Source organism: Euleptes europaea, chromosome 16, assembly GCF_029931775.1.
Source record: "Euleptes europaea isolate rEulEur1 chromosome 16, rEulEur1.hap1, whole genome shotgun sequence".
Taxonomy (NCBI): domain Eukaryota; kingdom Metazoa; phylum Chordata; class Lepidosauria; order Squamata; family Sphaerodactylidae; genus Euleptes; species Euleptes europaea.
This window is the reverse complement of record NC_079327.1, coordinates 11,390,769-11,418,136: the sequence shown is the minus strand read 5'-3', so window position 1 is coordinate 11,418,136 and position 27,368 is coordinate 11,390,769. Positions and strand designations below refer to the sequence as shown.

The 27,368-nt window shown below is 44.0% G+C and overlaps 1 protein-coding gene across 1 annotated transcript in view; it reads left to right on the top strand.

Annotated features, from left to right (window-relative positions):
• The window catches only part of MYCBP2 (MYC binding protein 2), a 153,588-nt gene extending 127,680 nt beyond the window's left edge, over positions 1 to 25,908 (top strand). Inside the window, exons 60-83 of the mRNA XM_056862065.1 lie at positions 569 to 726; positions 1,695 to 1,894; positions 2,821 to 2,970; positions 3,315 to 3,475; positions 4,296 to 4,452; positions 5,510 to 5,734; positions 6,156 to 6,221; positions 6,762 to 7,001; positions 7,131 to 7,229; positions 8,712 to 8,792; positions 9,965 to 10,231; positions 10,856 to 11,139; positions 12,140 to 12,236; positions 13,372 to 13,491; positions 14,804 to 14,905; positions 16,026 to 16,154; positions 16,268 to 16,400; positions 17,289 to 17,392; positions 17,861 to 18,049; positions 20,254 to 20,361; positions 22,180 to 22,389; positions 23,003 to 23,110; positions 23,221 to 23,386; positions 25,746 to 25,908. Of these exons, the coding sequence (XP_056718043.1) occupies positions 569 to 726; positions 1,695 to 1,894; positions 2,821 to 2,970; positions 3,315 to 3,475; positions 4,296 to 4,452; positions 5,510 to 5,734; positions 6,156 to 6,221; positions 6,762 to 7,001; positions 7,131 to 7,229; positions 8,712 to 8,792; positions 9,965 to 10,231; positions 10,856 to 11,139; positions 12,140 to 12,236; positions 13,372 to 13,491; positions 14,804 to 14,905; positions 16,026 to 16,154; positions 16,268 to 16,400; positions 17,289 to 17,392; positions 17,861 to 18,049; positions 20,254 to 20,361; positions 22,180 to 22,389; positions 23,003 to 23,110; positions 23,221 to 23,386; positions 25,746 to 25,861 (3,670 nt within the window). The 3' untranslated portion in view covers positions 25,862 to 25,908. The remainder of the gene's footprint in view (positions 1 to 568; positions 727 to 1,694; positions 1,895 to 2,820; positions 2,971 to 3,314; positions 3,476 to 4,295; positions 4,453 to 5,509; positions 5,735 to 6,155; positions 6,222 to 6,761; positions 7,002 to 7,130; positions 7,230 to 8,711; positions 8,793 to 9,964; positions 10,232 to 10,855; positions 11,140 to 12,139; positions 12,237 to 13,371; positions 13,492 to 14,803; positions 14,906 to 16,025; positions 16,155 to 16,267; positions 16,401 to 17,288; positions 17,393 to 17,860; positions 18,050 to 20,253; positions 20,362 to 22,179; positions 22,390 to 23,002; positions 23,111 to 23,220; positions 23,387 to 25,745) is intronic.
• The last annotated feature ends 1,460 nt before the right edge of the window (positions 25,909 to 27,368 follow it).

Genomic DNA, 27,368 nt, shown 5'->3' with positions numbered 1-27,368 from the left:
CAAGGTGATGAAAAGTATTCTATGGGTTGGGTCAGGCATAACACCTACTATACCTTAACCACGATCGAGGTATTAGGAATATACCACAGGCTCGCCTATTTCTTTCCCCCCATCATCTTCCCACTTCTATGCCGATTCCTGTCACCCTTCACCCTGATTTCTTATGCCTACACCAACCCATAGTGTTACGGATACCGTGGACTGCCAAAAAAACAAATCAGTGGGTTATAGATCAAATCAAGCCTGAACTGACCCTAGAAGCTAAAATGACTAAATTGAGACTATCGTATTTTGTTTACATCATGAGACGACAAGAGCCACTGGAAAAGACAGTCATGCTAGGAAAAGTTGAGGGCAGCAGGAAAAGAGGAAGACCCAACAAGAGATGGAGTGACTCAGGAAGTCACAGCCCTCAATTTGCAAGAACTGAGCAAGGCTGTCAAAGATAGGACATTTTGGAGGACTTTCATTCATAGGGTCGCCATGAGTCGGAAGCGACTTGACGGCACTTAACACACGCACCAACGTTAATCCTGATTAACCAGAGCTCTTCCCTACTTATTTCCAGCTTGGAGACTAGCCCCATCACAGATACGGATCTTGCAAAACGCACCGTTTTCCAAAGGTCATACTCCGTCGTTGCCTCAGAATATGACAAACAGCATTCCATTCTTCCTGCACGAGTCAAGGCCATCCCCAGAAGAAGAGTAAACAGTGGAGATGCTGGTAATGATACAGAATAATATACTTACTCTTTTCATTTTGATTTTTTTGTAATTTTCTCTTTCCAATGTCTGTGCTGTTTTGCTGTATAGAAGTAGAACACTGCTTGGATTAGGCCTGGGATTTAAATGGTTATTTAGGCAAACAGAGGAATTTTCGCACTCTGAGTGGATTTTGTAGCATGTGTTCCAACAGCAGATAACCACCCCCTGGTATATCTGTTGCCCCATGTATACTGACATGTTGGACTTCTTATTATGAGAACCAGAATGGTGTAGTGGGTGGGCACTAATCTGGAGAACCGGGTTTGATTCCCCGCTCCTCCACACGAGCGGCAGACTCTAATCTGGTGAACCGGGTTAATTTCCCCACTCTTCCACATGAAGCCTGCTTGGTGACCTTGGGCTAGTCCTAGCTCTCTCAGAACACTCTCAGCCCCACCTACCCCACAGGGTGCCTGTTGTGGGGAGGGGAAGGGAAGGTGATTGTAAGCCAGTTTGATTCTCCTTAAAAGGTAGAGAAAGTCGGCATATAAAAACCAACTCTTCCTCTTCTTCTTCAGAAACAAAAAATCTAAAGAGTATGAGGTGTTTTGAACTAATTACACAATTTTTTGTCCCTTGGCTGTAATCCACATTTACCAGTACACTTCACAAAATGGCTTTGTAATCTGTTATAAATGCATTGGTGCTTGATAGCATGTCAATCTTTTGATTTCCATTTGATCAGAATTGTAGATGAATACCAAAAAAAATTCAGAATTGAAGTCTGAAATCCAGGTGGTTTTCAAAGCATGGTTTATCTGAAATGTATGCTTGTGTGGCTTCAGTCCATAGCGTAAAATTATTGAGTTCTAGTGCAGATCATTTGTACAGTTTCTGTTTTGTAATACTAATATACTAACATTTGCATAGCTGTGGAAAAAAAAGTTTAACCATCTAATGTGCACATATTTTTATGCTTTTAAATAGAAGTGGGGTCCTCTCTCCTGAGACATCCGTCTCCTGAACTTTCTCGGTTAATCTCCGCCCACAGCTCTCTTTCCAAAGGAGAGAGAAATTTCCAGTGGCCTGTTCTGGCATTTGTAATCCAGCATCATGACTTGGAAGGACTTGAAATTGCAATGAAACAAGCTTTAAGAAAATCAGCATGCCGGGTCTTTGCTATGGAGGTATTTAGTGCTTTAATTCCTCTTTTACCCCCAAAGTTATTCTCCAGTAATAGTATTGCTAGTCAAGAACACAGCTATGGCTGCAATCCTAGGGAGGGGGGCGAAGCTCCATAGGAGCCGGCATGACCCCACATTGGCATCCGTGCCACTTTACCACGGCGCAAAGTGGCGCCAGCGTTGGTACGAGGGCAAACATGCTGGAGCCACGGAGTATATGGTTAATTAGATTGGTTGTGACAAAGAACGAGAGGACACTTTGCTTCTCAGTAATACGTGGGGGTCAGACCATCTGAAGAGTTTTGTCTCCCCGTACCCCATTCTGTCTTCTGAGTTATTATCACCAAGGGTGAGCAGCTTCCTCCCAGAACTCCTTTCTTGAGCACTGTTAGATTTACAGTCTTATCTAGAGTTACTCCATTGATGTCAGTAGCTTTAAGGTACAGTAACTCTGCATAGCTTTGCACTGTAAGATGCCCTGACATCTAGAATGCCATTTCTTTCCCTCTGCTCTGGCTGCACCCTTGCCTTAGCAGTGTTTATGTGGCTGTGAGAATCTTTTCTCTGATCTTGAGTCTGATTAACAGCCATGTATTCAATTCATTCCAATCATCAGTGCATCAGACCGTTGCTATCTTAGGAGATCTACCCAGCTGCCTGTGGATTTCAGGTGATGAACTGCCTTTCAGATCCATCTCTAAAGCCCCTTCCATTAATTATCTTTTTTTGTTTTCCTTACCACTTCCAACCTCGGCCAGTTAACTGCAAACAGCTATCAAAGAGAACATGCTGTATATATTTAAGGGCAGTTCTCTCTCTTGTTGTAACAAACGGTCCAGTCTGCATTTACTTTTGACAAAACATCATTAGATCTTGTAAAATGTGACAGCTCTTCTTGAACTCCCCCCCTGTCCCACTTTCATTTGTAGGCTTTTAATTGGCTTCTCTGTAATGTCATTCAAACAACGTCTCTCCATGATATTCTGTGGCATTTTGTGGCTTCTCTGACTCCTGCTCCGGTGGAGCCAGAGGAAGAGGAGGACGAGGAGAACAAAGCAAATAAGGAAAATGCAGAACAGGTAAGTAAGGGCAGTGCTTGCAGGTTCTTCACTATTCATTTCCGTGCAGTTGTGGTCTGTTCATAATTATTCATTAATATGTAGGTGTAGGAAACATAGTGCTTTAGTCTTATCCAGTTTTTAGCATCGTTCTGGAAGCAGTACCTTTCATCTGAAGTTCCAAACACTGGTATTGATCTTGAAAGAGGTTTACTAGTGTAGCGGGACCGATACCCTAAGTGAGTTAAAAAGGAAATAATATAAACAATGTATTTCCAAATTTAGTAAGATTTGAATGCTCCCTGTAATTGACTACTTGGGGTATGAATTTACAGTGAGCTGTAACACATTGTTTCAATGTTCAGGAAAAGGATACGAGGGTCTGCGAACATCCTCTGTCAGACATAGTGATTGCTGGCGAGGCAGCGCATCCTCTTCCCCACACTTTCCACCGTTTGCTCCAGACGATCTCTGACCTCATGATGTCCCTCCCCAGTGGAAGTTCATTGCAACAGATGGCTCTGAGGTAAGTACTGCAGGTGCAACAGTCTTGTCCATTCTGGGAGTGTTACCGCCACAGGTGGAGTGGAGTTGCGGGGTACATTCCAGAAAAGCTCTGAAGCTTTCATGCAACAAACAGTTTCACAGACAGTTTTCAACACCACTGGTGGAACTTCTGAACTTTTAAGGGTCTACTGTGGAAATAACAGAATGCATGGTATGGAGAGAGTGGACAGGGAGAACCTTTTTTCCCTCTCATAATACTAGAACACGGGGGACATCTGCTGAAGCTGGACGGTGAGAGATTCAAAACAGATATAAAAAAAGTATTTCTTCACACAACGCATAGTTAAATTGTGGAACTACCTGCCCCAGGATGTGGTTACGGCTGCCAACTTGGAAGGCTTTAAGAGGAGAGTGGATATGTTAATGGAGGAGAGGGGTATTCATGGCTACTAGTAAAAATGGATACTAGTCATGATGCATATCTGTTCTCTCCTGGATGAGAGGAGCATGCCTATTCTATTAGGTGCTGTGGAGCACGGGCAGGATGGTGCTGCTGCAATTGTCTTGTTTGTGGGCTTCCTAGAGGCACCTGGTTGGCCACTGTGTGAACAGACTGCTGGACTTGATGGGCCTTGGTCTGATCCAGCATGGCCTTTCTTATGTTCAGAAGTAATTAGTCGCATTCTTCATGAGGGAGATGTGCAGAGGGCTGCCGTCAGACAGTACAGTGCCACTGCTGCATAACAGAACAAAGGCTGTCTTTCTATGATCATGTAAGCTCTCACAGTGTTCGTATGAACGGTTTTGAACTGAAGAAAGTGATTCTTGTTTTTTTTCAGATGCTGGAGCCTCAAATTCAAGCAGTCGGACCACCAGTTCCTGCACCAGAGCAATGTCTTCCACCACATTAACAACATCCTGTCGAAATCAGACGATGGAGACAGCGAAGAGAGTTTTAGCATCAGCGTACAGTCAGGGTTTGAAGTTATGAGCCAGGCAAGTCATACCTTCAAGTACTATCAGACCCTGTAAATAATCATATGGAGGGGGGAATAAATATATAGCCACCTACGTACAACCGCTGAAAGTATGATTTGTTGAAATAATTTGTATTCACAGATGACTCCCCCCCCCCCCGACCATCAAATTATTCAGAAATCTCAGTTTGATAGCTTCAGGTAGATTCACCTCATCCTGGTCATGTTGTCCACTCTATGCCAGTGTTAATAGGAGAGCCTCTATTACAGTTGTTTACAGAAAACTGGAAACTTCTTTAAAAATTCAACACAGCTTTTTTCCATTCATTACTGTCCTTCCTTATTTTGTGACCTGGCTTATATTCTACTTAAAATTGCCATGTGGTCATTTAAATAAATAAAGGAGAGGAGTAAACTAAAGGAGGGAAATACATCTCTATAATGTTTATTTCTCTTCCTTGTCTAGCAGCGTGGTATAGTGGTTAAGAGCGGTGGTTTGGAGTGGTGGGCTCTGATCTAGAGAGCTGGGCTCGATTCCCCACTCCTCCACGTGAGTGGCGGAGGCTAATCTGGTGAACTGGGTTGGTTTCCCCACTCCTACACATGAAGCCAGCTGGGTGACCTTGGGCTAGTCACAGCTCTCTTAGAGCTCTCTCAGCCCCACCTACCTCACAGGTGTCTGTTGTGGGGTGGGAAAGGGAAGGTGATCATAAGCCTGTTTGATTCTTCCTTAAGTGGTAGAAAAGTCGGCATATAAAAACCAACTCTTCTTCTTCTTCTAGCATGACAGACAAATCTATTTTTTTCATTCTATAGTTTTACCTGTCTGTCTTTCTATGTCCAATTGAGTACACTTTTATCTTGCCCTTGCTCCATGGTGCTCGAGGCAGTGCACAACGGTCTCCCTTCCCCATTTTACCAGCACAACATCCTTGTGAGGTAGGTTAGGCCGTGTGTGTGTATGTGACTGGTCACACAAGGAACTTCATGGCAGTATGGGTTTGTACATAGGGGTGAGTGGTATTTGTTGGCTTGCATTGCTTCTTTGACTCTGGAACTTCATTCTGCTTTGACAGGAATCATGTATAGTGGTTTGTTTAAAAGACCTGACCAGCATCGTTGATATTAAAACATCGAGCCGGCCGGCCATGATCGGCAGCTTGACAGATGGGTCAACCGAAACCTTCTGGGAATCGGGAGACGAAGATAAAAACAAGACTAAAAACATCACAATTAACTGTGTCAAAGGAATCAACGCCCGCTATGTGTCGGTTCATGTTGACAACTCGCGAGATCTTGGGGTAGGGTTTCAACCCAATTCTGTTGAAGCAGAGAACATTAGAGCTTACATTTTTTCCCCTCAGGAAAGTTTACTGTATCATAGCAGGATTTTTAAAATAAAAGGTTTGGTAAAGGAGGATTGGTTAATTCACTGACTAGTGAGGGAATCCTTCATGCTATAGTTGGTGTTATATTTGAGCTCACAGGTAGAGAGCAGACTTGCAAAGCATGCCTCCAACAAAATGCCGCACTGCATGCAACAAAAATGCTGAAATCTACAGAAGTCCTGAGCAAAACAGTTTACATCTCTTTTTTTGCCAGCTGTTTCTCCCATTGTTTACTTTCCTTAGTTCTCAATACAAAGGGATTCTTATTCATGTAGTTTATTTTAACCTGAATCAGACAGTTTTACAGCGCTTAATCGTTTTTTCTTGTTGGCAGAACAAAGTTACTTCAATTACTTTTTTAACTGGCAAAGCAGTTGAAGATCTTTGCAGAATAAAACAGGTAAGTAATTGGAGCCTTTTATTTCCCATAGGAGTGGCATATATCCTAAGGCTTCTGCTTGTTTTACAAGGCAGTCTTCCTAAATGAGCAGAAGACCTCTTTGCCTGATTTCTGTACTGTGCCAATGGAGGAAAAAATGTGGGGAAAGAATGGATATCTCCCCTTCCTTTATATTTAGTTTCCTGTCCCTTATCCACTGTTTGTAGGTTGTTGCATAGGTGAATGATTGCTGGGCATTCTCCAGCCCTTTGTATGTAGAAGAAATTGTTTGCTTTTAGGGGGTACATCACATATAAGTTTATCATTTGATTACACGCAGTCCAGTGTTGCAGTTGGACCTCGATTTGATGTTAAATCTGTGGAGATAGCTATTCACACATGCATCCCTTGACTTGATGCCGCACCCGGTGAATGATGAACAAGTATGTGTGAACCTGCCCATAAAACCAGGCCTTTTGCACCAGTTGTTTATGGAGACAAGTTACGGCATCTTGTGTTTGTTTTCAGATGTGTGTGTGTGTTTCTATTCGTATTCTCTAGGTTGACTTGGATTCGAGGCACATCGGCTGGGTGACAAGTGAGCTTCCCGGAGGCGATAATCACATCATCAAAATCGAATTGAAAGGACCAGAGAACACTCTGAGAGTTCGGCAAGTGAAAGTCCTGGGATGGAAGGATGGAGAAAGCATCAAAATAGCAGGCCAGATCTCGGCAAGTGTAGCTCAGCAAAGGAACTGTGAAGCTGAAACGCTGCGAGTCTTCAGGCTCATTACGTCTCAGGTGAGGCAGTTCATGTTTGGCATTATAAATCAGCTGCAAATGGTGCATAGAAATATTTAACCCTGTAATGCAGTGGTTTGAAAGGTTATCAGTTACAACAATGTATTTTTCCTTCATGTTCTCCAACAGGTATTTGGAAAACTCATATCTGGAGATGCTGAGCCAACCCCGGAACAAGAAGAGAAAGCCTTGCTGTCTTCACCTGAAGGAGAAGAAAAAGTACACAATGTATTTATTTGTATTCTACAATTACTATGGGTCTAAAACTAATAATTCTAGTTCTGTTAAATCCTGAAGTTGCTATGCCCGGCTCCTTACATCTTAACCAGATATTCCTTAACAGTGCTCTGCTGCCAATGCATAGCTTTAAAACACTTTGTATTTGGTTTTGGAGGCTGCAGGGATTTCTTGGAATAATTAAATTCTATACGAACGGTTGGAAAATGTCCAGCCACATGTCATAGTAAGATCTATAACTTCTTATTTGTTAAAATCAAAATAAAATAAAATGTAACAGCTGGGAGAGACCCTATCACAGCAAAAAACAAAAAAAACCCCACCTTATTTTGTGCTAAAAGCTGAGTTATTTATTCTAACAGTCAATGAAGGGATTCCACTAAATTTAACAGGGAAGGGAAAAACTATTACTATACTATGATAATCCAAGGGATTGCACGTTTATTTGATTCACCAGTGAATAAACCTTGACAGATTTGCCAATCTATTACCACTTCAGCATCCGCTGTTTACGGCCATATCTGCACCTCGGTATTAATATCCCACAACTACACAAAACAGCAGCACACAACATAGGTTTACTCTGGAGTAAGCCACAAGAGTGGGCTAGCTGTGCAATTTCATTCGAAGTAGGGGGGGAAAGCTATACAAAGGAAGTCTGACACGAATCTAGATTGTAGCTCAAAATCGACTGAACTGCAGTTGGGCTACCCACAGCAGTGTGTAAACTTTCCATTTAAAATGAGTAAACAAATCACGACAATTCTAGATGAAGCAGCTGGGTCCTAGCTAGCTCTTCCTGTGATTCGTAGACGCTGTACAAGTCCCTCCAGCGATTATTAATGCTTCTACCTGTAGAAGATATGCTAGGGTCGGGGGTCCACAACCTTTATGAGCTTGCCGGCCCCTTTGGGAAATCTTACACAGCATGATGAGCACAGTATAGCGCAGATCCTTATGCTGTGTTTTCAGCTGCCGCCGAAGCAATATCTTTAAAAATCTGCACAGGCAATCACATTTCCAGTAACCGGTCAGAAGTCTTGCTGGGCAAAAGCCCCATCTGGCCTTCTGCCGCTTTCTAAAAACGCTTGGCAGGCACCAGGAAAGGTGTTGGCGGTTGTCATGGTGTCCTCGGCCACTGCGTTGGGGACCTCTGCACTAGCTTTTACGTAAGTGGAGGAATTGAGCCTGCAGCTCGGCCCAGAAGTTCCACAAAGTTAGGCCTTTTGAGTGCAGACTACTCCGTGGAAAATACTTCAGAAATGTTTGATTGCCTAATGAATAAACAGTGCTCTTCAAGAAAGAACATATGCCCAATGTGTGTATTCTTCAGTAGATTTTTTTTGGCTAAGTATTACTGTATGTACTATGGGGGGAGTGTTGAACATTTTCATTTGCTTAGATTTTCATATTGTAGAAATCAAAAAATGAAACATATGCTCACCCATATAATAATTTTTTGTTTGTTTAAAGGCAACTTCAGATGCAGATTTGAAAGAGCACATGGTTGGGATCATATTCAGCAGAAGTAAACTGACAAATTTGCAAAAGCAGGTGTGTATGGTTTGCATGCAGACATTTATATCCATGGCCTCCAAGCTAGGGAGAGAGGGGGCCCGGCATGATGAAGAGGGGATGCAGCCTGCTCAACTGGGAACCGGGGTTGTTTCCAGCAGATTGTACCAAACCCCCTGAAGGAATGTTGCTTTAACACTTCTTAAGGAAAGCGTGATATGCCATGCAACATATTCACCTGAATTTCCAATAAAGAGAAGAAGGCTGAACCCATTTATCCCACTCTGAGCATACTCCCATCATTATGCATTTCCTATTTATATGTCCAGAACAACTGTGGAGTCTGCATCTTATCTAACCTCAGGTGGTTCCAGAATCAGGAAGAGGTTGGCCACACAGAAACCACCTTAACTATTAAATAGGGTTTCTCCCCCCCCCCCTTGCGCCAATCTCTGCTTTTTGTCTCCATTTGTTTTGGTGCGGCCCTCTTTCTTGTTGCACATAGAAACCAGTAAACCAGCTGGAGAGCCAGCCTGGTGGAGTGGTTAAGAGCGGTGGAGTTTGATCTAGAGAACCGGGTTTCATTCCCCAATCCTCCACATGAGCAGTGGACACTAATCTGGTGAACCCGGTTGGTTTCCCTGCTCCTACACACAAAGCCAGCTGGGTGTGACCTTGGGCTAGTCACAGCTCTCTTAGGGCTCTCTCAGCCCCACCTACCTCATAGGGTGTCTGTCATGGGGAGGGGAAGGTGATTGTAAGCCAGTTTGATTCTTCCTTAAGTGGTAGAGAAAGTTGACATATAAAAACCAACTCTTGTTCTTCAGACACTTCTCCAAAGTCCTTTGCATTTACTTAAAGGAGAGGGTGGGGGGAATCCTTTGTAGCAGACCCGAAAGGACGGAGTGCTGATGGGACTTGAAGGAGTGCAAAGAAATCAAGCTGCCCTGCTTGCACATTGCAAAACAAACTGTGAATTAAGCTTCTGTTTGATCCCTGGAGTGACGTATTTCTGTGAACCTGCTTGAAAGGCATGTCTGTGGATAAACAGCCTGGCAGTAACATCACAAGAAGAAAGCCGTTAGGTTCGGCGTAAAGATGAAAAGGAAGTGCAAATCAACTTCGTTTGTAGTTTACATTGAATTCGCCATGCGGTTGGCCATAGTTTTTTCCCTCCATGACTCTTGTGCCTGCTTTCTTCCCCTTTTTAGGTTTGCGCTCATATCGTGCAGGCGATCCGAATGGAAGCAACCCGCGTGCGTGAAGAATGGGAGCACGCCATTTCTAGCAAAGAGAACGCCAACTCTCAGCCCAACGATGAAGACGCCTCCTCTGATGCTTATTGTTTCGAGCTGCTCTCTATGGTGCTGGCACTGAGTGGCTCCAATGTTGGGCGTCAGTACTTGGCTCAGCAGCTAACTTTACTTCAAGATCTCTTCTCACTGCTGCATACGGCTTCTCCCCGGGTGCAGAGGCAGGTTAGTACAGAATTAAAGTGTGATGGATAGGCAGATATCGGTGTCTTTATTTTTTAAAGTTACGTTTTATCTGTGATTAAAAACCTGTCGCACTGATTGAAGTGAAGCTTTGACTCTGACTGGGAAAACTAGCACCAACTAGCATTATCTAGCATCCCTTCTAAGAGCCAGTGTGGTGTAGTGGTTAAGAAAGGTGGACTCTAATCTGGAGATCCGGGTTTGGTTCCCACTCCTCCACATGAGCGGTGGACTCTAATCTGGAGAACTGGGTTCGATTCCCCGCTCTTCCACACAAGCGGCTGACTAATCTAGTGAACTGGATTGGTTTCCCAACTCCTACACTTGAGCGGAAGACTATAATCTGGAAAACCGGGTTTGATTCCCCACTCCTCCACATGAGCAGCAGACTCTAATCTGGTGAACCCGGTTGGTTTCCCCGCTTCTCCACATGAAGCCTACTGGGTGACCTTGGGCTACTCACAGTTCTCTCTGAACTCTCTCAGCCCCACCTACAAGGTGTCTGTTGTGGGGGGGAAGAGAGGGAGGTAATTGTAAGCTGGTTTGAGTCTCCTTAAAAGATAGAGAAAATCAGGGTATAAAAACCAACTCTTCTTCTTTTGCTAGGTCACATCCTTACTGAGGCGTGTTCTGCCGGAGGTCACCCCTAGTCGCCTGGCTAGTATCATAGGGGTCAAGTCTCTACCACCAGCAGACATAAGCGACATCATTCATTCAACGGAGAAGGGAGATTGGAACAAGCTGGGGATCTTGGACATGTTCCTGGGATGCATTGCCAAAGCTCTCACTGTACAGCTCAAGGCCAAAGGAACCACCATAACCGGTACAGCAGGCACTGCCGCCGGCAAAGGGGTCACTACGGTTACGTTGCCGATGGTTTTCAACTCCAGGTCAGTGGAAACTGGACTTGCTTTAAGCCACAATGTTTAAAAAACAGTTTTCAATACAAATTGATGAAGAGTTCTCACTTTTCCTACTGTCCTTTTATACCCTTCTAAAAATGTTCAAAAATTATGTTCTTGGGATGTGTTTGAACACATGAATACATGAAGCTGCCTTATGCTGAATCAGACCCTTGGTCCATCGAAGTCAGTATTGTCTACTCAGACCAGGAGCAGCTCTCCAGGGTCTCATGCAGAGGTCTTTCACATCACTTACCTGTCTAGTCCCTTTAACTGGAGATGCCGGGGATCGAACCTGGGACCTTCTGCAGGCAAAGCAGATGCTCTACCACTGAGCTATGGCCCCTCCCAAGTCAGTATTGTCTACTCAGACCAGCAGCGGCTCTCCAACATCTCAGGCAGAGGTCTTTCACATCACCTACCTGTCTAGTCCCTAACTAGAGATGCTGGGGATTGAACCTGGGACCTTCTGCAGGCAAAGCAGATGCTCTACCACTGAGCTATGGCCCCTCCCCTAAAGACTGTATGGCTGAACCTAAATTTAAGATATTATAGGTAGAGTATCCCTTGTCCAGACTGCTTGGGAGCAGAAGTGGTCCGTATTTTGGATCTTTCCGTACTTTGGAATATTTTGGAATTTTTGCATATACATAATGAGATCCCTTGGGGGGGGATGGGACCGAAGTCTAAACACGAAATTCATTTATGTTCTATATATGTTTTATATTTCCTTTATACACATAGCCTGAATGTAATTTTAAACAATATTTTAAAATAATTTTGTGTGCATTAAATAAACCATCAATGGTGTTGCTGAGGCCCTGTGAGTGATGCCTGCATGCCGGCTCAAAACATCCAGTTTTCGCATCAGTCCAGATATCGGATGTCCGGATAAGGGATACTCAACCTGTACTCATTTGTTTCTCCCCCTTCCACCTCAACCCAACAGATACTCAACAGTTTTTTAAAACATAATTTTCCTTTCTAGCTATATTAGGCGAGGCGAAAGCCACTGGTGGATGAAGGGCTCAACTCCAACACAGATTTCAGAGATCATTATCAAGCTCGTTAAAGACATGGCAGCAGTAAGTCCTAGAATGTGTAGCTCTCCCCCCTTCCCCCGGATTAGAAGGTTGCATTTTCTTCTGAATAGGATGAAATGATATAGGCTTTCTGCCTTATATCAGCATGGTGTAGTGGTTAAGAGCGGTGGTTTGGAGCAGTGGACTCTGACCTGGAGAACCGGGTTTGATTCCCCACTCTTCCACATGAGCGGCGGAGGCTAATCTGGTGAACTGGATGTGTTTCCCCGCTCCTACACACAAAGCCAGCTGGGTGATCTTGGGCTAGTCACAGTTCTCTTAGAGCTCTCTCAGCCCCACCTACCTCACAGGGTGTCTGTTATGGGGAGGGGGAAGTGATTGTAAGCCGGTTTGATTCTTCCTTAAGTGGTAGAGAAAGTGGGCGTATAAAAACCAACTCTTCTTCTTGTACTTGTTAAGCTTTCATATCTTGTACTTGTTAAGCCTGTCATATCTTAGGAAAGGTTTTGGGTAGATCGTGGGACTCTCAGTAAGATCTCTCAACTTCTGAGACTTAGACCAGAGATGTCAAACATAAGACCTGGGGGCCAAATATGGCCCCCCTGAGAGTTTTTATCTGGCCCGTGAGCCACCCAAGGAAGCCACACACCCGTCCCGATCTGGGCTGGCAAGCCTGCTGCGGGCGCACCAGCTGGGGTAACCCCCGCACCCCCTGCTCCCGAGGTGTCAATTATCAAAGATTGCTAAATAATAGAAAATCCTGTAAGATTTTTATTGATTTAAGCATGTTTGTATTTTAAGTAAAAAATAAAATTTAAAAATATATAATTAATTGACTTTTCCTGTGTCTTCTGTAAAGTTCGTATCTCCGGTACCTGGCATTAAATTTTATGGTACACATGGCCCGGCCTGACCAAGTGGCATTTATGTCATATCCAGCCCTCATAACAAATGAGTTCAACACCCCTGACTTAGACATTTAGTTTGGATAAGTCATTGACTTTGTGTAGTGGCTGCATATTGGACTTTTTTTAGTGTTAGCGGTATAGTTTTTAGTTAATTCAAGCAGCGTTCTTTTATTTTTTTGAAAAGGCTATTTTCATGTTCACTTCTGCATGATACACTAATCTTCACGACCTAAGTAAAAAATTGTAAAGAGATCTGTCTTCTTCGTTAGGGTCACTTGTCTGAAGCTTGGTCCCGTGTAACGAAAAACGCTATTGCTGAAACAATCATCGCTTTGACCAAAATGGAGGAAGAGTACCGGTCTCCCGTGAGGTGCATTGCAACAACTCGGGTAAGAACAGATTTGTTCAGAGAAATACCGATATAGTGATAGAGCGGCTTGATCTACCAATGCTGTATCTAATGGCCCCTTCGACCACCTCTTCAGAGTCGTAGTCTTCCGTGCTTTCAAATTTGGAACCTTTCATTAACTCAGACTTGCAATGTGGGACCCACTCCTGATTTTATTGTCTATCGTTTCCCTTTGCTTCCTTCTTTCTGTTGCTGTGTCTTTTACCTACTTTTCCCTGCGTTTCTTTCTTTCTCCTTAAAAACCCAAAAAGAGTGAAAACAGAGGTCATGTCGTAATTGATCCACATTAGCCTAGGGTGCGACCCACCAGTTAAAGACCAGCTCTCTTGAATAAGTGGTGTTGGCCATTTATGCACGGCTGTTTCCTTGCTGTCCCCCCCCCCCCCTGCCGACTACTTCGGGGCTTTGTTTTGATTATGCTTGCATTTTCCGACCGTCAGAGGTCGCCTCGCTCTCCCCCCCCCCCAGCTTTTCTGTGTGTTTTGACCACGTTTTCTGGATTTGTGTTTAGCCAGCATCCAGAAAATGCACGGAAACACACAGGGGAGAGCAGGGCGACCTCTGACGGTCGGAAAATGCAAGCATAAATAAAGCAAAGCCCTGAAGTAGTCGGCGGGGTGACCACGAGGAAATAGCCATGCATAAATGGCCAGAGGATTGCAAGAGAGAGTAAAGCACAGAGAGGGTACTGTCAATTAAACTTTACTTTGCCAGGGTGCTAATATAATCCCAAAAACAGCACAATAGAGCAAATAATTATAATATATTTCAACAAATAAATCTATACATGACCTAATATCTACAGAATCTACAAATCTATCCCTATGGTACCATCTATGAAACAAAAATGCATTGATAGTTTGTTCTTACCAGATGCATTTTTGTTTCATAGATAGTACCATAGGGATGGATTTGTAGATTTTGTAGATATTAGGTCATGTATAGATTTTGTTGAAATATATTATCATTATTTGGTCTATCGTGCTGTGTTTTTGGGATTCAGGGTGCTAATATAAGCTTACATGTTTGTAAAACAAAAGAAGCCTCCTGTGGCATCCGATGGATTTGTTGACGTATAAGTTTCCCTGGATTGGAGCTTCCTTGGCCAGATGAAATCTGGTGCATCTGAGAAAGCGGGTTCTAGCCCATGAGAGTGCATATAGTCCATCTGGTGGTCTTCAAGGTGCCACAAGACTCCTTTTTGTATTTTGCCGCAGCCAACAAACGTGGCTGCCCCTGCCGGATATTCCTAAGAGACTATGAGTGATCTTGTTGTCTTTTTCCCCCCACAGCTCTGGCTGGCTCTGGCTTCTCTTTGTGTGCTTGATCAGGACCACGTAGACAGACTCTCCTCCGGACGGTGGATGGGAAAGGACGGGCAGCAAAAACAAATGGTGAGGAAATCAATTTCTGCTTTCTTTATTCTCTCCTGTATCAGAGGAGCATGTCTATTATATGAGGTGCTGTGGAACACAGGCGGGACAATGCTGCAGTCGTCTTGCTTGTGGGCTTCCTAGAGGCACCTGGTTGGCCACTGTGTGAACAGACTGCTGGACCTGATGGGCCTTGGTCTGATCCAGCAGGGCTTTTCTTATGTTCTTACGACACGCACCCAGTTCATTTTGGCTGTCATCCAAATTGCCCTCTGGATCTAATTGAACGGGTGTCCTAGAATATACCCATAACCTTCCACTATGCACAGAGCTTCTACGTCAGGTGGTTCCTCAGCTGATTAGTTGATGCAGAGATGTTTGCTGGCTTGTTACACCATAGAGCCAGCTAAGCCACAGTGCCCCCGATCTACCGCCTACCCCTCCCCAATGCATTTTTGAAAAACAAATGATTGGGGTCAGAAAAATTAGCAAACACTGTCCTCTGCTTCTTTAATGTTCAGTGTTCTATGAAACCTTTTCAAAATATCTTTCTGCTTGAAATTATCTTTAAAAAAAAAAGTTTAAAGGTACAGAAAAAGGAGGAGGATTGGGGGAAAGGCAAAATCAATCAAATTATATCTTCCGAGCCTTTACAAAGACTATATAAAAATGAATAACAACAAGTTTATGAAAAATTCAATTTTTACTCTATAACCTTGAACGCCTTAGAACTCTTTCCAGTGACTTAAGCATACCATATTCTTGTTACTTCAGTTACCAATAGCTTCTTAAATTCTAAAATACTTATATAGTTATTTAAATGGTGGTCCTAAAAAAATTCAGTGCTTATTTTATTTCTTTGAATGCTTTGAAACTTTCAGAAACCTAAACCTAACACACTCTTATAGCTTCAGTACACGTACTAATTACAAATTGCCTCTGTTATTCTGAAAATATTTATATGTAATTTGAATAGTAATCATACAACAGTTGTCGTTTCAACTCAGATTCTTCAGCTGGTTTCTGGTTCATCAGTTGTGAAATTATCTTGTAGTGTTTAAAACCGCAAGTATACTTTAATTGCCCCTTTTGAATGGAGAGAAGGCTTAACCTCAGATGGAACCATTCCATTTTTTTGCAGCCTATGTGTGATAACCACGATGATGGGGAAACTGCTGCTATCATCCTGTGTAACGTCTGTGGGAATCTGTGTACAGACTGCGATCGATTCCTCCATCTGCATCGACGCACAAAGTCACACCAAAGACAGGTAAGAAGTGTTGTTGTTGTTTTTTAAAAAAACCTTGGAAGGCAAAGGTGATCCCAGGCATGCAAACATCGTCCTAAATTTATATTTAATGTTGTTTTGGCCGAACCCGGCAGGTATTCAAGGAGGAGGAAGAAGCTATCAAGGTTGATCTTCACGAAGGCTGTGGCAGAACCAAATTGTTTTGGCTGATGGCCCTGGCAGATTCGAAGACCATGAAGGCCATGGTGGAGTTCAGAGAGCAAACAGGTGGGAGGTTTTTCCTTCATCCTTTTTCAGCCTCTGCAGGGTGTTGTTGCCAGCATAAGACAGAGCATTATTCTCCAGTTGACCTTTCACCCATGAAACTGTAATTAATTTACTACTAAACCCATAAGTCTTCCAAAGATAAAAGAACGCAACTAAGTAAATGGCTTTAAATGTAAAAATGTTGCTAAGGGTTCACCTGGGCTCATGAACTGATTCTGTCTGACTCTGTTCAAAATCTTGGGAACAGAGGAATGTGAGAAAGAATGATAAAAGAGACACTATTGGGGCAGCTGCCTCTGAAACAATGTTATGTTTATCTGCACAGCCAATCAAGAAGCCCTGATGGGCAGGAGTCCCCTACCCCACCCCACCCCATCCAAAAAAAGAAAACAATTCACGGGGAACAGGACAGGTGTCAGTGGGCACGGTGCTGAGGACTTGTGTTTTTGAGGCATTGCCAGTCAAAGCAGGAAATACTGGGTCATGCCAGATAGTCCTCTGATCCAGTGTCATATGGAACTAAATGGTTATTAGGGAGGAGGGGCCCATAGATCAGAGGTAGACCACATACTTCACATGCCAAAGGTCCCAGATTCAGTCCCTGACAGCTCAGGTAGCAGGGATGGAAAAGAGACATGAGACAGCTCCTGCTAGAGGAGACGGTACTGGAGCAGAATAACCCAATAGTCTGGCTAGGTGTGAAGCACCTTTACTGGTTCAACCAGCATGTTTCTTCCACTGCCAGTACTTTATTTAGTTGCTATATTAAACCGATTGCTTGTTTGATCAATTTCTGCACAGATAATACGTTCACTTTGTCCAGGGCATAACAATGAAATAGTGTTAAGTTTTAGGCATTCTGATTTTTTTCTCTCTCTCTTGATCTAGGCAAACCCACTACAAGCAGCTCTGAAGCGTGTCGTTTCTGCGGCTGCAGAAGCGGAACAGAATTATCAGCAGTGGGCAGCGTCTGTTCCGATGCCGATTGCCAGGTTGGTGCTATGTTAAACCCTGGAGTCGCTGGACTCCGTGACATGAATCCTTGAGGCATGTTAATCTGGAGGCGGTAGAGCATTTCGGTTTGCCGTTGAAAGTCTCCAGCTATGATCCCCAAAGACATATGTTAGAAACATCTGACAAGCCTGTTTATTTTCCCCAAAGGAGTGCTGGGAGGGAGTTACATCAAGCAGAAGAGTATTTTCTCCTCTTCTGTCTTGCCTCCTTCACCCCCTGGTTGTATAGTCGTACACCTGCCAAGTGTAGTTCTCTCTCTCCCCTAACCCTTTCCGTGCCCTCATGCTATTTGAACTACATCTGCAGGTGAAGAAAAGGAATTGGTGTTTCCATAGAAACCGAGAAGCACCGCACAGGGCCGTGACTGTTGCCCATCTTGTGTTAAGCGTGTCTGCAGACACAATTTATTTTCAGGCTGCTTGTTTTATGACATCTGCCTTTCATAGGAATACACGAAGATCGCTTGCAGCAAGACACACCCTTGTGGCCATCCCTGCGGAGGCGTCAAGAATGAGGAGCACTGCCTGCCTTGCCTGCACGGCTGCGACAAGAGCGCCACCACCCTGAAGCAAGACGCCGACGACATGTGCATGATTTGTTTCACGGAGGCGCTTTCAGCCGCACCAGCCGTTCAGGTTGGAAACACATGAACACAACTTGGAAGGCTTTAAGAGGGGAGTGGGCATGTTCATGGAGGAGAGGAGTATTCATGGCTACTAGTAAAAATGGATACCGGTCATGATGCATACCTATTCCCTACAGTATCAGATGAGCATGCTGAATATATTAGATGCTGTGGAATGCAGGCAGGACAATGCTGCTGCAGTCATCTAGTTTGTGGGCTTCCTAGAGGCCCCTACTTGGCCTCTGTGTGAACAGACTGCTGGACTTGATGGGCCTTGGTCTGATCCAGCAGGGCTTTTCTTACATTCTTATGTTCTTACATGAAGCTGCCTTATACTGAATCAGACCCTGAGTCCATCGAAGTCAGTTTTGTCTACTCAGACCGGCAGCGGCTCTCCAGGGTCTCAGGCAGAGAGAGGTCTTTCACATCACCTGCCTGCCTAGTCCCTTTAACTGGAGATGCTGGGGATTGAACCTGGGACCTTCTGCATGCCAAGCAGATGCTCTACCGCTGAGCCTCGCCCCCTCCCCAATCAAAAGTTTTAATAATACATAAAATCCCCTGAAACTGTAAGGCGTATACAGTTCGATGGGAGAAGCAACCTAGTAAAAACAATAAAGGGCCAGCCGTGCATAGTTTAGGTAATGGTGTGTTTTGTAACGTCCTGCTTCATATTACCTTCCTGTGACTTAATGGAGAAATCTACCCTAGTGTGACGTTCAGCTGCAGGCTGGTGTGCTGGGAGTCTGGTTGCCTAGTTATCACTGAAGGGATGCTTATTTGGGATTTGCAGCATAATATTCACCATCTGTTCTATTTCTGGGCCCCAGAATTGGATTCCAGTGCCAAATCAAACTTGTCCTGTCTCATCCCCAAATGCTGAAAAACAGAATACTGGGTTGTGTAAAGAGATCATGAATTGGCAACATCAGTGTCCCCCCTCTCCCCCCCCCCGAATTAAAAATATGTGGGTCTTAATAAATTGCGTAAATTCAGAATTGAATCATACAGATTACAAAGTTGAAGCCTATTTGAGTGTGCCACTGTGGGGTTAGATCCAGCAGCCTGTTGGCAGAAGGCAGCAGTAGACATTCGCCACATGTTCCTTCTCCAGCGGTTCCTTCACATCCTTGGAAAGTTGATTCCCAGGGTCACAGGATCTGCATGGACCAACAGTTTGCGGGTTGAGGGGGGGCTGCAGTGTGGACAGGGGCCCTCCTAGCTACAGCCCTCTGGCTCACATGGCTATTGGTTCACATGGGCCTTGCAAAAATCTGTGTGGCTTCTACGGGATCCAACCCTATGGTCCCTATTAAGCTCATATAAGACACCTGTATTTGTGACAGTTGGTATAGATATACTATGTAGCAGCTTAATATGACTATGCCAACATAATTGTTTCATCTAGTGACCTGTCAGCAATCCCTTCTTCCTACCTTATGTTTTAATTATGGGGTTTTCTGCGTTTTTAGATGTGTGTTTTAGTTTTGGTTTGAATTGTTTTTATGATTGGTTTTTGTCATAATGCTTGTTTTAACTGTTGGCCACCGTAGTGGCCCTGGTAGGGCAGAAAGGCAGGGTACGAAGTTGGCAAGTAAATAAATAAATAAATGCTTAACCAGGTTGTTTGGTTTAATGTAGTTAGGGATTATATCTGAATACCAAAATCATGGTTAAGGTTTGGCCGCACAGTAGAAGGTGAAATCCTGGTTTTAAGTGAACTTCATGGTATGTGTTAAGCCATGGATAAATGTTAGACCTGCAAATGTTAGATCTCCTTGCTTACAGAGTGACAAATGAATTTCACTGGCTTCTCTTTATGCATGCCTTGTGGGATCAGGGCTTAATTTGGCAGACTAAAACTATGGTTTTATTAGACATGTTTAATGTAATTAAGTACAATGTCTGTTCTGAGACTTATTTCAGTTTCAATCAGGGCATTGTGTAACTTCACCCTGGATTTATCACTTCCTGAATAGTCACTCTTTTCTCTTTTAATATCAACTGAATGGCTGATTTAGGTCATCCAAGGTGCATTCTCCTTAAGATTTCATTGAGGCTACTGTACTTCATATGGTCACCGGTGAAAATCAGTTTTTAAAATATTTGTGTGTGTGTGTGAGAAAGCTGCTTAAGGCATAGCTTATTGTTATCAGTTCGTCCACAGCAGTTTGTCCACTCCTTGACCTGAATTGTAAATCTCTTTTTTTGCAGTTGGACTGCAGTCATATATTCCACTTGCAGTGCTGCTGCCGAGTCCTAGAAAACAAATGGCTCGGACCACGGATAACGTTTGGGTTCATGTCATGTCCTATTTGTAAGGTGAGTCCACAGAGGGAAGGGCCATTTTGATACCTTTAGAAACAATTTCAATTTAAAAGGGGTGGACTCGTCAGATTCCCCCCGCCACCAGATATCATTGTACCAGGACGAACTATGTAAACATTACTTTGGATAAAATGGAAAGTGATAACCTTTGTGAATTGCAGTGCTGGCTATAAGAAAGTGAAGGCACAGTACACAATCTCGTAGGGTCAGTTCTAGAATTCCCAGTAGTTCTCAATTTTAAAATAATCATTTTAAGGTTGTGTTTAGATGGATTTCTTTTTTTGCCGTCAAGTCACATCTGAGTTATGGCGACCCCTGGTGGGGTTTTCAATGCAAGAGATATACAGAGGTGGTTTTGCCATTGCCTACCTCCGTATCACAACCCTGGTATTCCTTTAGAGGTTTCCCATCCAAATACTTGCCATGGTCGACCCTGGAAAAAAATTCTGATAGTTTCCACCAAATTTGCCAGCATGGTGCCATAGCTTGATCTATTGTAAACTAGTGTACAACACAGATGAAGGGGCACACCTCTAGTGCCCCCCTGCTGCCCTTTTGTTTCTTAGTGCCCCCCAGGTCATCCTACCGCCCCCCAGGGGGTGGTACTGCCCAATTTGGGAACCACTGATATACAGGTAGAGTATTTCTTATCCGGACATCCCATATCTGGACTGATCCAAAAACCGGACCCTTTAAGCCAACTTGCAGGCAGATCCATGCTTCCTGCTTTCAGTGTTTCATCTCACCTAAAAAAATAAAATACAGTGTAACACTGCATCGTAGGTGGAGACTGAAAACCTGCTGATGTTAGTTTGTTGTTGTTGATTAACAGCTGATACAGGTATCTGGTGAGATAGTGACACCTTTGCTTTCTGAGGGTTCAATGCGCACAAAATTATTAAAAACACTGTTTAAAATTACATTCAGGCTATGTGTATAAAGTGTATATAAAACAATAATGAATTTGGGTCCCATCCCCAACATATTAAGTATATGCAAAAATTCCATAATATTCCAATATACGGAAAGATCCAAAATATGGACCACTTCTGATCCTAAGCAGTCCAGATGAGGGATACTCAACCTTTAGTTTCAAATACGTAGACAGTTTCATGGAAGCGAGAAATATCAAGGGCATGTAGCCATAAGAATCATAGAGTTGGAAGGGACTACCAGGGTCATCTAGTCCAACCCCCTGCACAATGCAGGAAATTTACAACCACCCTCCCCCCCACACCCCCAGTGACCATGCCCAGAAGATGACCAAGATGTCCTCCTTATCATCATCTGCCTGAGGTCATAGAATCAGCATTGCTGACAGATGACCATCTAACTTCTCTTAAAAACCTCCATGGAAGGAGAGCTCACCACCTTCTGAGGAAGCCTGTTCCACTCTAGGAACCACTCTAACTGTTAGAAAGTTCTTCCTAATGTCTAGACGGAAACTCTTTTGATTAATTTCAACCCGTTGTTTCTGGTCCGACCTTCTGGGGCAACAGAAAACAACTCAGCACCCTCCTCTATGTGACAACCATTCAAGTACTTGAAGAAGACGTTCCGAGCCAACGAATATAATAAAATTGTTTCTAAATATTGTTCTGATCGAGGAGTAAAACAATACTTTTTCACAATTCGGTCTACTCCAAACTAGTGTTTACAAGAGACCCTGCGCTCACGTCAGAGCTCTTCTTCTATCATAAAGCAAATAACCTCGCTTTTGTCATGGTTGTCATTTGTTACAAACTGGGTCAAAAACCCTCAGGGGGCTCCACGCTGCAAGTCGCTTACTGCTCCCTCTTTACTTTATTACAGAACAAAATTAATCATACAGTATTAAAGGACTTGCTCGATCCGATCAAGGAGCTTTACGAAGACGTGAAGAGGAAAGCTTTGATGAGGTTGGAATACGAGGGGCTGCACAAGAGCGAGGCCATCACGACACCGGGCGTCCGGTTTTATAACGACCCTGCCGGATACGCCATGAACAGATACGCTTATTATGTCTGTTACAAGTGCAAGAAGGTATTACTCAGGAGCTTTAAACTGATTTTGGGGGGTTAACCAGAGAGCAAGCTGCTGAGAAGCTGCTGCTGTATGAATCAAACTCCGGCTTCATTCAGACATAAAGCACAAACCTTGGGATGGTTTGTTGCAAGGAGGAGGAAAGGACAGAGGTACAGGAAGGTGCTAGGAGAGTCCTTAACAATCCTAGCGTGGCATAGTGGTTAAGAACGGTGGTTTGGAGCGGTGAACTCTGATCTGGAGAACTGGGTTTGATTCCCCACTCCTCCACGTGAATGGCGGAAGCTAATCTGGTGAACTGGGTTGGTTTCCCCACTCCTGCACATGAAGCCAGCCTGGGTGACCTTGGACTAGTCACACTCTCAACCGCACCAACCTCACAGGGTGTCTGTTGTGGGGAGGGGAAGGGAAGGTGATTGTAAGCTGGTTTGAGTTTCCCTTAAGTGGTAGAGGAAGTCGTCATATAAAAACCAACTCTTCTTCTTCTGTACAAGATAATGGTGTGCCTCACTAGCTTCCCTTTTCAGATTAAAAATTACTTCGGAGACGCTACCAGCTGACTTCATTGAGGTTTGCATTTCACGTCCGAGTCATTCTTGTGTCTCCTCCTCAGGCTTATTTTGGCGGAGAAGCACGTTGTGATGCCGAGGCGGGCCAGGGAGACGACTACGATCCTAGAGAGCTCATTTGCGGTGCCTGCTCTGATGTTTCCAGGGCTCAGGTAGGCAGATGTTCTTTACAGGGGTCTTGAATTGGGGAAAGCATCTCAAATATAGAGAGAGCATTGAGATAAACACGTGGGTTTTCCTTTTTTCCCCTCTCTCTCCACAGATGTGTCCTAAACACGGTACAGATTTTCTAGAGTACAAATGCCGTTATTGCTGCTCGGTGGCTGTGTTTTTCTGCTTTGGGACAACGCATTTTTGCAACGCTTGCCATGACGACTTCCAAAGAATGACGAGCATTACTAAAGAAGAACTTCCACACTGTCCTGCGGGTAACATTTTAATGTATAGTTAAGAGAGGCAGCAAGGTGTGGCGGTTAGAGTGTCAGTTCAAATCTCCACTCCTGCCATGGAAGTTTGCTGGGTGACCTTGGACCAGTCACACACACACACACAGCCTAACCTACTTTGCAGGGTTGTTGTGAGGATTAAGGAGAGGAGAGCGATGTAAACAGCTTTAGGTCCCCGTTGGGGAGAAAGGCAGGGTATAAATGAAGTAAATAAATAAATAAAATAGTGTATAATTAAGATACGTAAACTCTTTGGGAAAATAGCCAACATGCCAAATAGCTTTGTCACCTTTTGTTACTACGTTGCTCTTCCAGAAGAGTTTTAAAAGCACAGGGAGAAAAAATCCTTTTGCCCATCCTATTATGTCAAAGAAAGAGATTATTACTGACATCCTTTGAAATAGAAACACAGTTTGCCATCTGGAGGGTGACAGGTTCAAAATGGATAAAAGGAAGCATTTCTTCACACAACGCATAGTCAAATTGTGGAACTCCCTGCCCCAGGATGTGTGATGGCGGCCAACTTGGAAGGCTTGAGGAGGGGAGTGGACATGTTCATAGAGGAGATGGGTATTCATGGCTACTACTAAAAATGGATACTAGTCATGATGCATACCTGTTTTCTCCAGGATCAGAGGAGCACGCCCATTATATTAGGTGCTGTGGAACACAGGCAGGATGGTGCTGCTGCAGTCGTCTTGTTTGTGGGCTTCCCAGAGGCACCTGGTTGGCCACTGTGGGAACAGACTGCTGGACTTGATGGACCTTGGTCTGATCCACCAGGGCCTTTCTTATGTATGAAAAGAGTCTGTCGCAAGCAGCAGCAGCTGATCTGGCAAATCATGGAGGCTTGTGCTGACCACAAGTGTCTTGCAAGAGCTGCATGCTGTGAGGCAGCTTGACAAGGCACACCCTCGGCGTTTAAGACAGGCTGCAAAACTAACTGAGCGCTGAATTTTCTTGCTTACTGAAGCACTGCTACTCCTGTAGCCAAGCACAGGATTGCAAAACATTGTTCTCAGGACCAACCAAAGCTCAATGTGACACTGTCAGCTTCCAAATGACAAAGAATGCTTCTTGTGGTTTTAAAAAAAGGGGAAAAGGTCACAGCATTACGCATTGTCTGCAGCTTGACTTTTAAGAGAACAGAGGAAATTTTTGCAGTCCCGTGTGGTTAGGACTTTTCTGGGTGCAAAAGATCTTAGGTTACACAACAAAAGCATGCTGGGAGAAGGCAGCCGATTGAGAATCTCCCTTTGGAAATACACAGGAAGTCACTATTATTAACTGGGCATGATTTACATAATTTGTTGTTCTGAGAAATGGGCCTCGGAAATCCTCCCTCCCCACTCCCTTTGCATACAGCTGGAGAATTAATCCCTACAATGGGAAACCAGTTTATTTCATCTAAATCAAACACTGTGGTTCCTTCTTTAAAACAAGATTCCATTAGAACAGCCCTGTATCTGGATACATTGTATTTCTATGGAGCAGCCGGGCGAACTTTCCCACCATTTAAAGCTCGGCTCCTCCATTAAGATACATTGCGAAGATCACACTAAAGAATCTGAATACAGACACTTTCCTATATCATTTCTGTGGAGGAGGATGGGGGACGACCCCTTCCAGACCCCATAACTCCAGACCCCCTGACCCAATTTTTACCAAATTTGGTGGTTCTTGCAAGGAGGGTCCCTTCAAGCTACCCTGAAAATTTGGGACCTCTACCTGCAACAATCCCCCCCCAGGAGCTGCGGAAAGCAAATAATCTCCCGGATTTTGCAGACTCGGTAAACCAAAACCCAAAATTTACTGAAATGGCATTTTTCCGGTTCTGTTTTTACCAAATGCAGAGCCCTACTCAGGACTTTAAGATGTGGCTCTCAACTATGGAAATTTAGTCGAGGGTCCTGTAATTTAAAGAATGTAAGGCCCCTTAAGTTCCAGACCTGGATGGCCCAGGCTAGACCGGTCTCGTCAGATCTTGGAAGCTGAGCATGGCTGGTCCTGGTTAGTATTTGTATGAGAGACCCTCAAGGAAGTCCAGGATCGCTACACCGAGGCAAGCAATGGCAAACCACCTCTGTACATCTCTTGCCTTGAAAACCCCATGAGGGGTCAACCATAACTTGGCTGTTACTTGACGGCAAAACGTTTTTGAGTCTCTGAATATTGCATAACCTGTAATGGGTGGTCATAAGTCAGCTGTGACTTGATGACACTTTACTCACGTGCACGTTCCATAACTTCCTCTTGAACGTTTTTCATTTCTGGCTGTTTGTGTAAGTTTTTGTTTTTCACAGATGTCATTTGCATTTAAAACTCTTTCCCCCCCACTCAGGTCCCAAAGGCAAACAGCTTGAAGGAACTGAATGTCCCCTTCACGTCGTCCATCCACCCACTGGTGAGGAGTTTGCACTAGGCTGTGGAGTCTGCAGAAACGCACATACGTTTTAAATTCGCCAGAAGAAAACAACGGCTGTCGTCCAGTTAAGTGTCCTCCAAGTTGAATATAAATCACAGCCAGAATGAGGAGATGGGACCATTTCATAACCCAGGGAAAGGAACAAATTTTGCAGCACGAGGAAGGGTGCCAGACACCACCCACATCATCCTTTGCTATGGGGAAGTTGATACTTTGACCCGACATCCAACCTTGTGAGGTGTTTGCATGTGGCCATTAATGCTCATCAGCTAAAAAAAAAGCATTGGACACTGGCAGATAAATAAATTGCTGTCAAAGAAGCGTTCAAAGGCTCCCTGTTTCCATGGACTCCAAATGATGCTGGATATCAGATGAAGAAAAAAAAAGTTAATTATTGTATACTGACTTTTTTTGTAATCCTGTACAATTGTAACTGCATCACGGGTAGGGATGGAAAAGAGAAATATTCTGGTTTATTTCTTAGACTGTTATTAAGAAGAAAAGTGTTAGGAAGGCATAAATGTAACCAGTATCACTCTGTATATAAAGATATCAATGTTTGTCCTGTATAAGAATTACTAAATTGCAAAAACAGCCGTTGCATTTACACTTCTGGGTTTATGTTTGAGCCTGAAATTTTAATGAAGTGCAATACTGAGTGTGCCTCATATCTCTTGCAGCTGTAAACATGATGGAATGTACATGTCAATAAAGCCGCTGTACATTTTTATACAGTGAAAGTCTAACAAAGGCGTGGGACCATTATTGGGGAGCAGCTCAAATATCTCTTCATATGTTGAAAGGTAAAGGTAGTCCCCTGTGTAAGCACCGGGTCATTCCTGATCCATGGGGTGACATCACATCCTGACGTTTACTAGGCAGACTTTGTTTACGGGGTGGTTTGCCGTTGCCTTCCCCAGTCATCCTTCCTTTACCCCCAGCAAGCTGGGTACTCATTTTACCGACCTCGGAAGGATGGAAGGCTGAGTCAACCTTGAGCCGGCTACCTGAAACCGACTTCCGTCGGGATCAAAATCAGGTCCTGAGCAGAGCTTTTAACTGCAGTACTGCAGCTTACCACTCTGCGCCACGGAGCTCTTCATATGTTAAACCAGGGAACCTTTTTTTGGCCAAGGGCCATTTGGATATTTATAACATCGTTTGCCGGTCATACAAAATTATCAACTTAAAAATTAGTCTGCTATATTTGGTCAAACATTTAGCCAAGAGGCACGACTAGAGACGACTCTGAGTGTCTGCCACATAGAGCGACTCGCTTTTGAGCTCTGCTGTCCCCAGCTGGGCCCAGGAGATTCAGGCAGGGCAGCATCCTTCTGAGCTAGAGATCTGCCAGGAACCATGAAGGGCCAGACCAAATGATTTCACGGGCCTTATATGGCCCCAAGGCCTGACGTTCTCCACCCCTGTATTAAACCAAGGTAGAAATTAATTTTTTTAATGGGCTGGCTTCACAAAACGTGTGGCACTGTAACAATAGCTTAGGGCACGAAACACCCTCTGTGCTAACAGGTTCGTTAT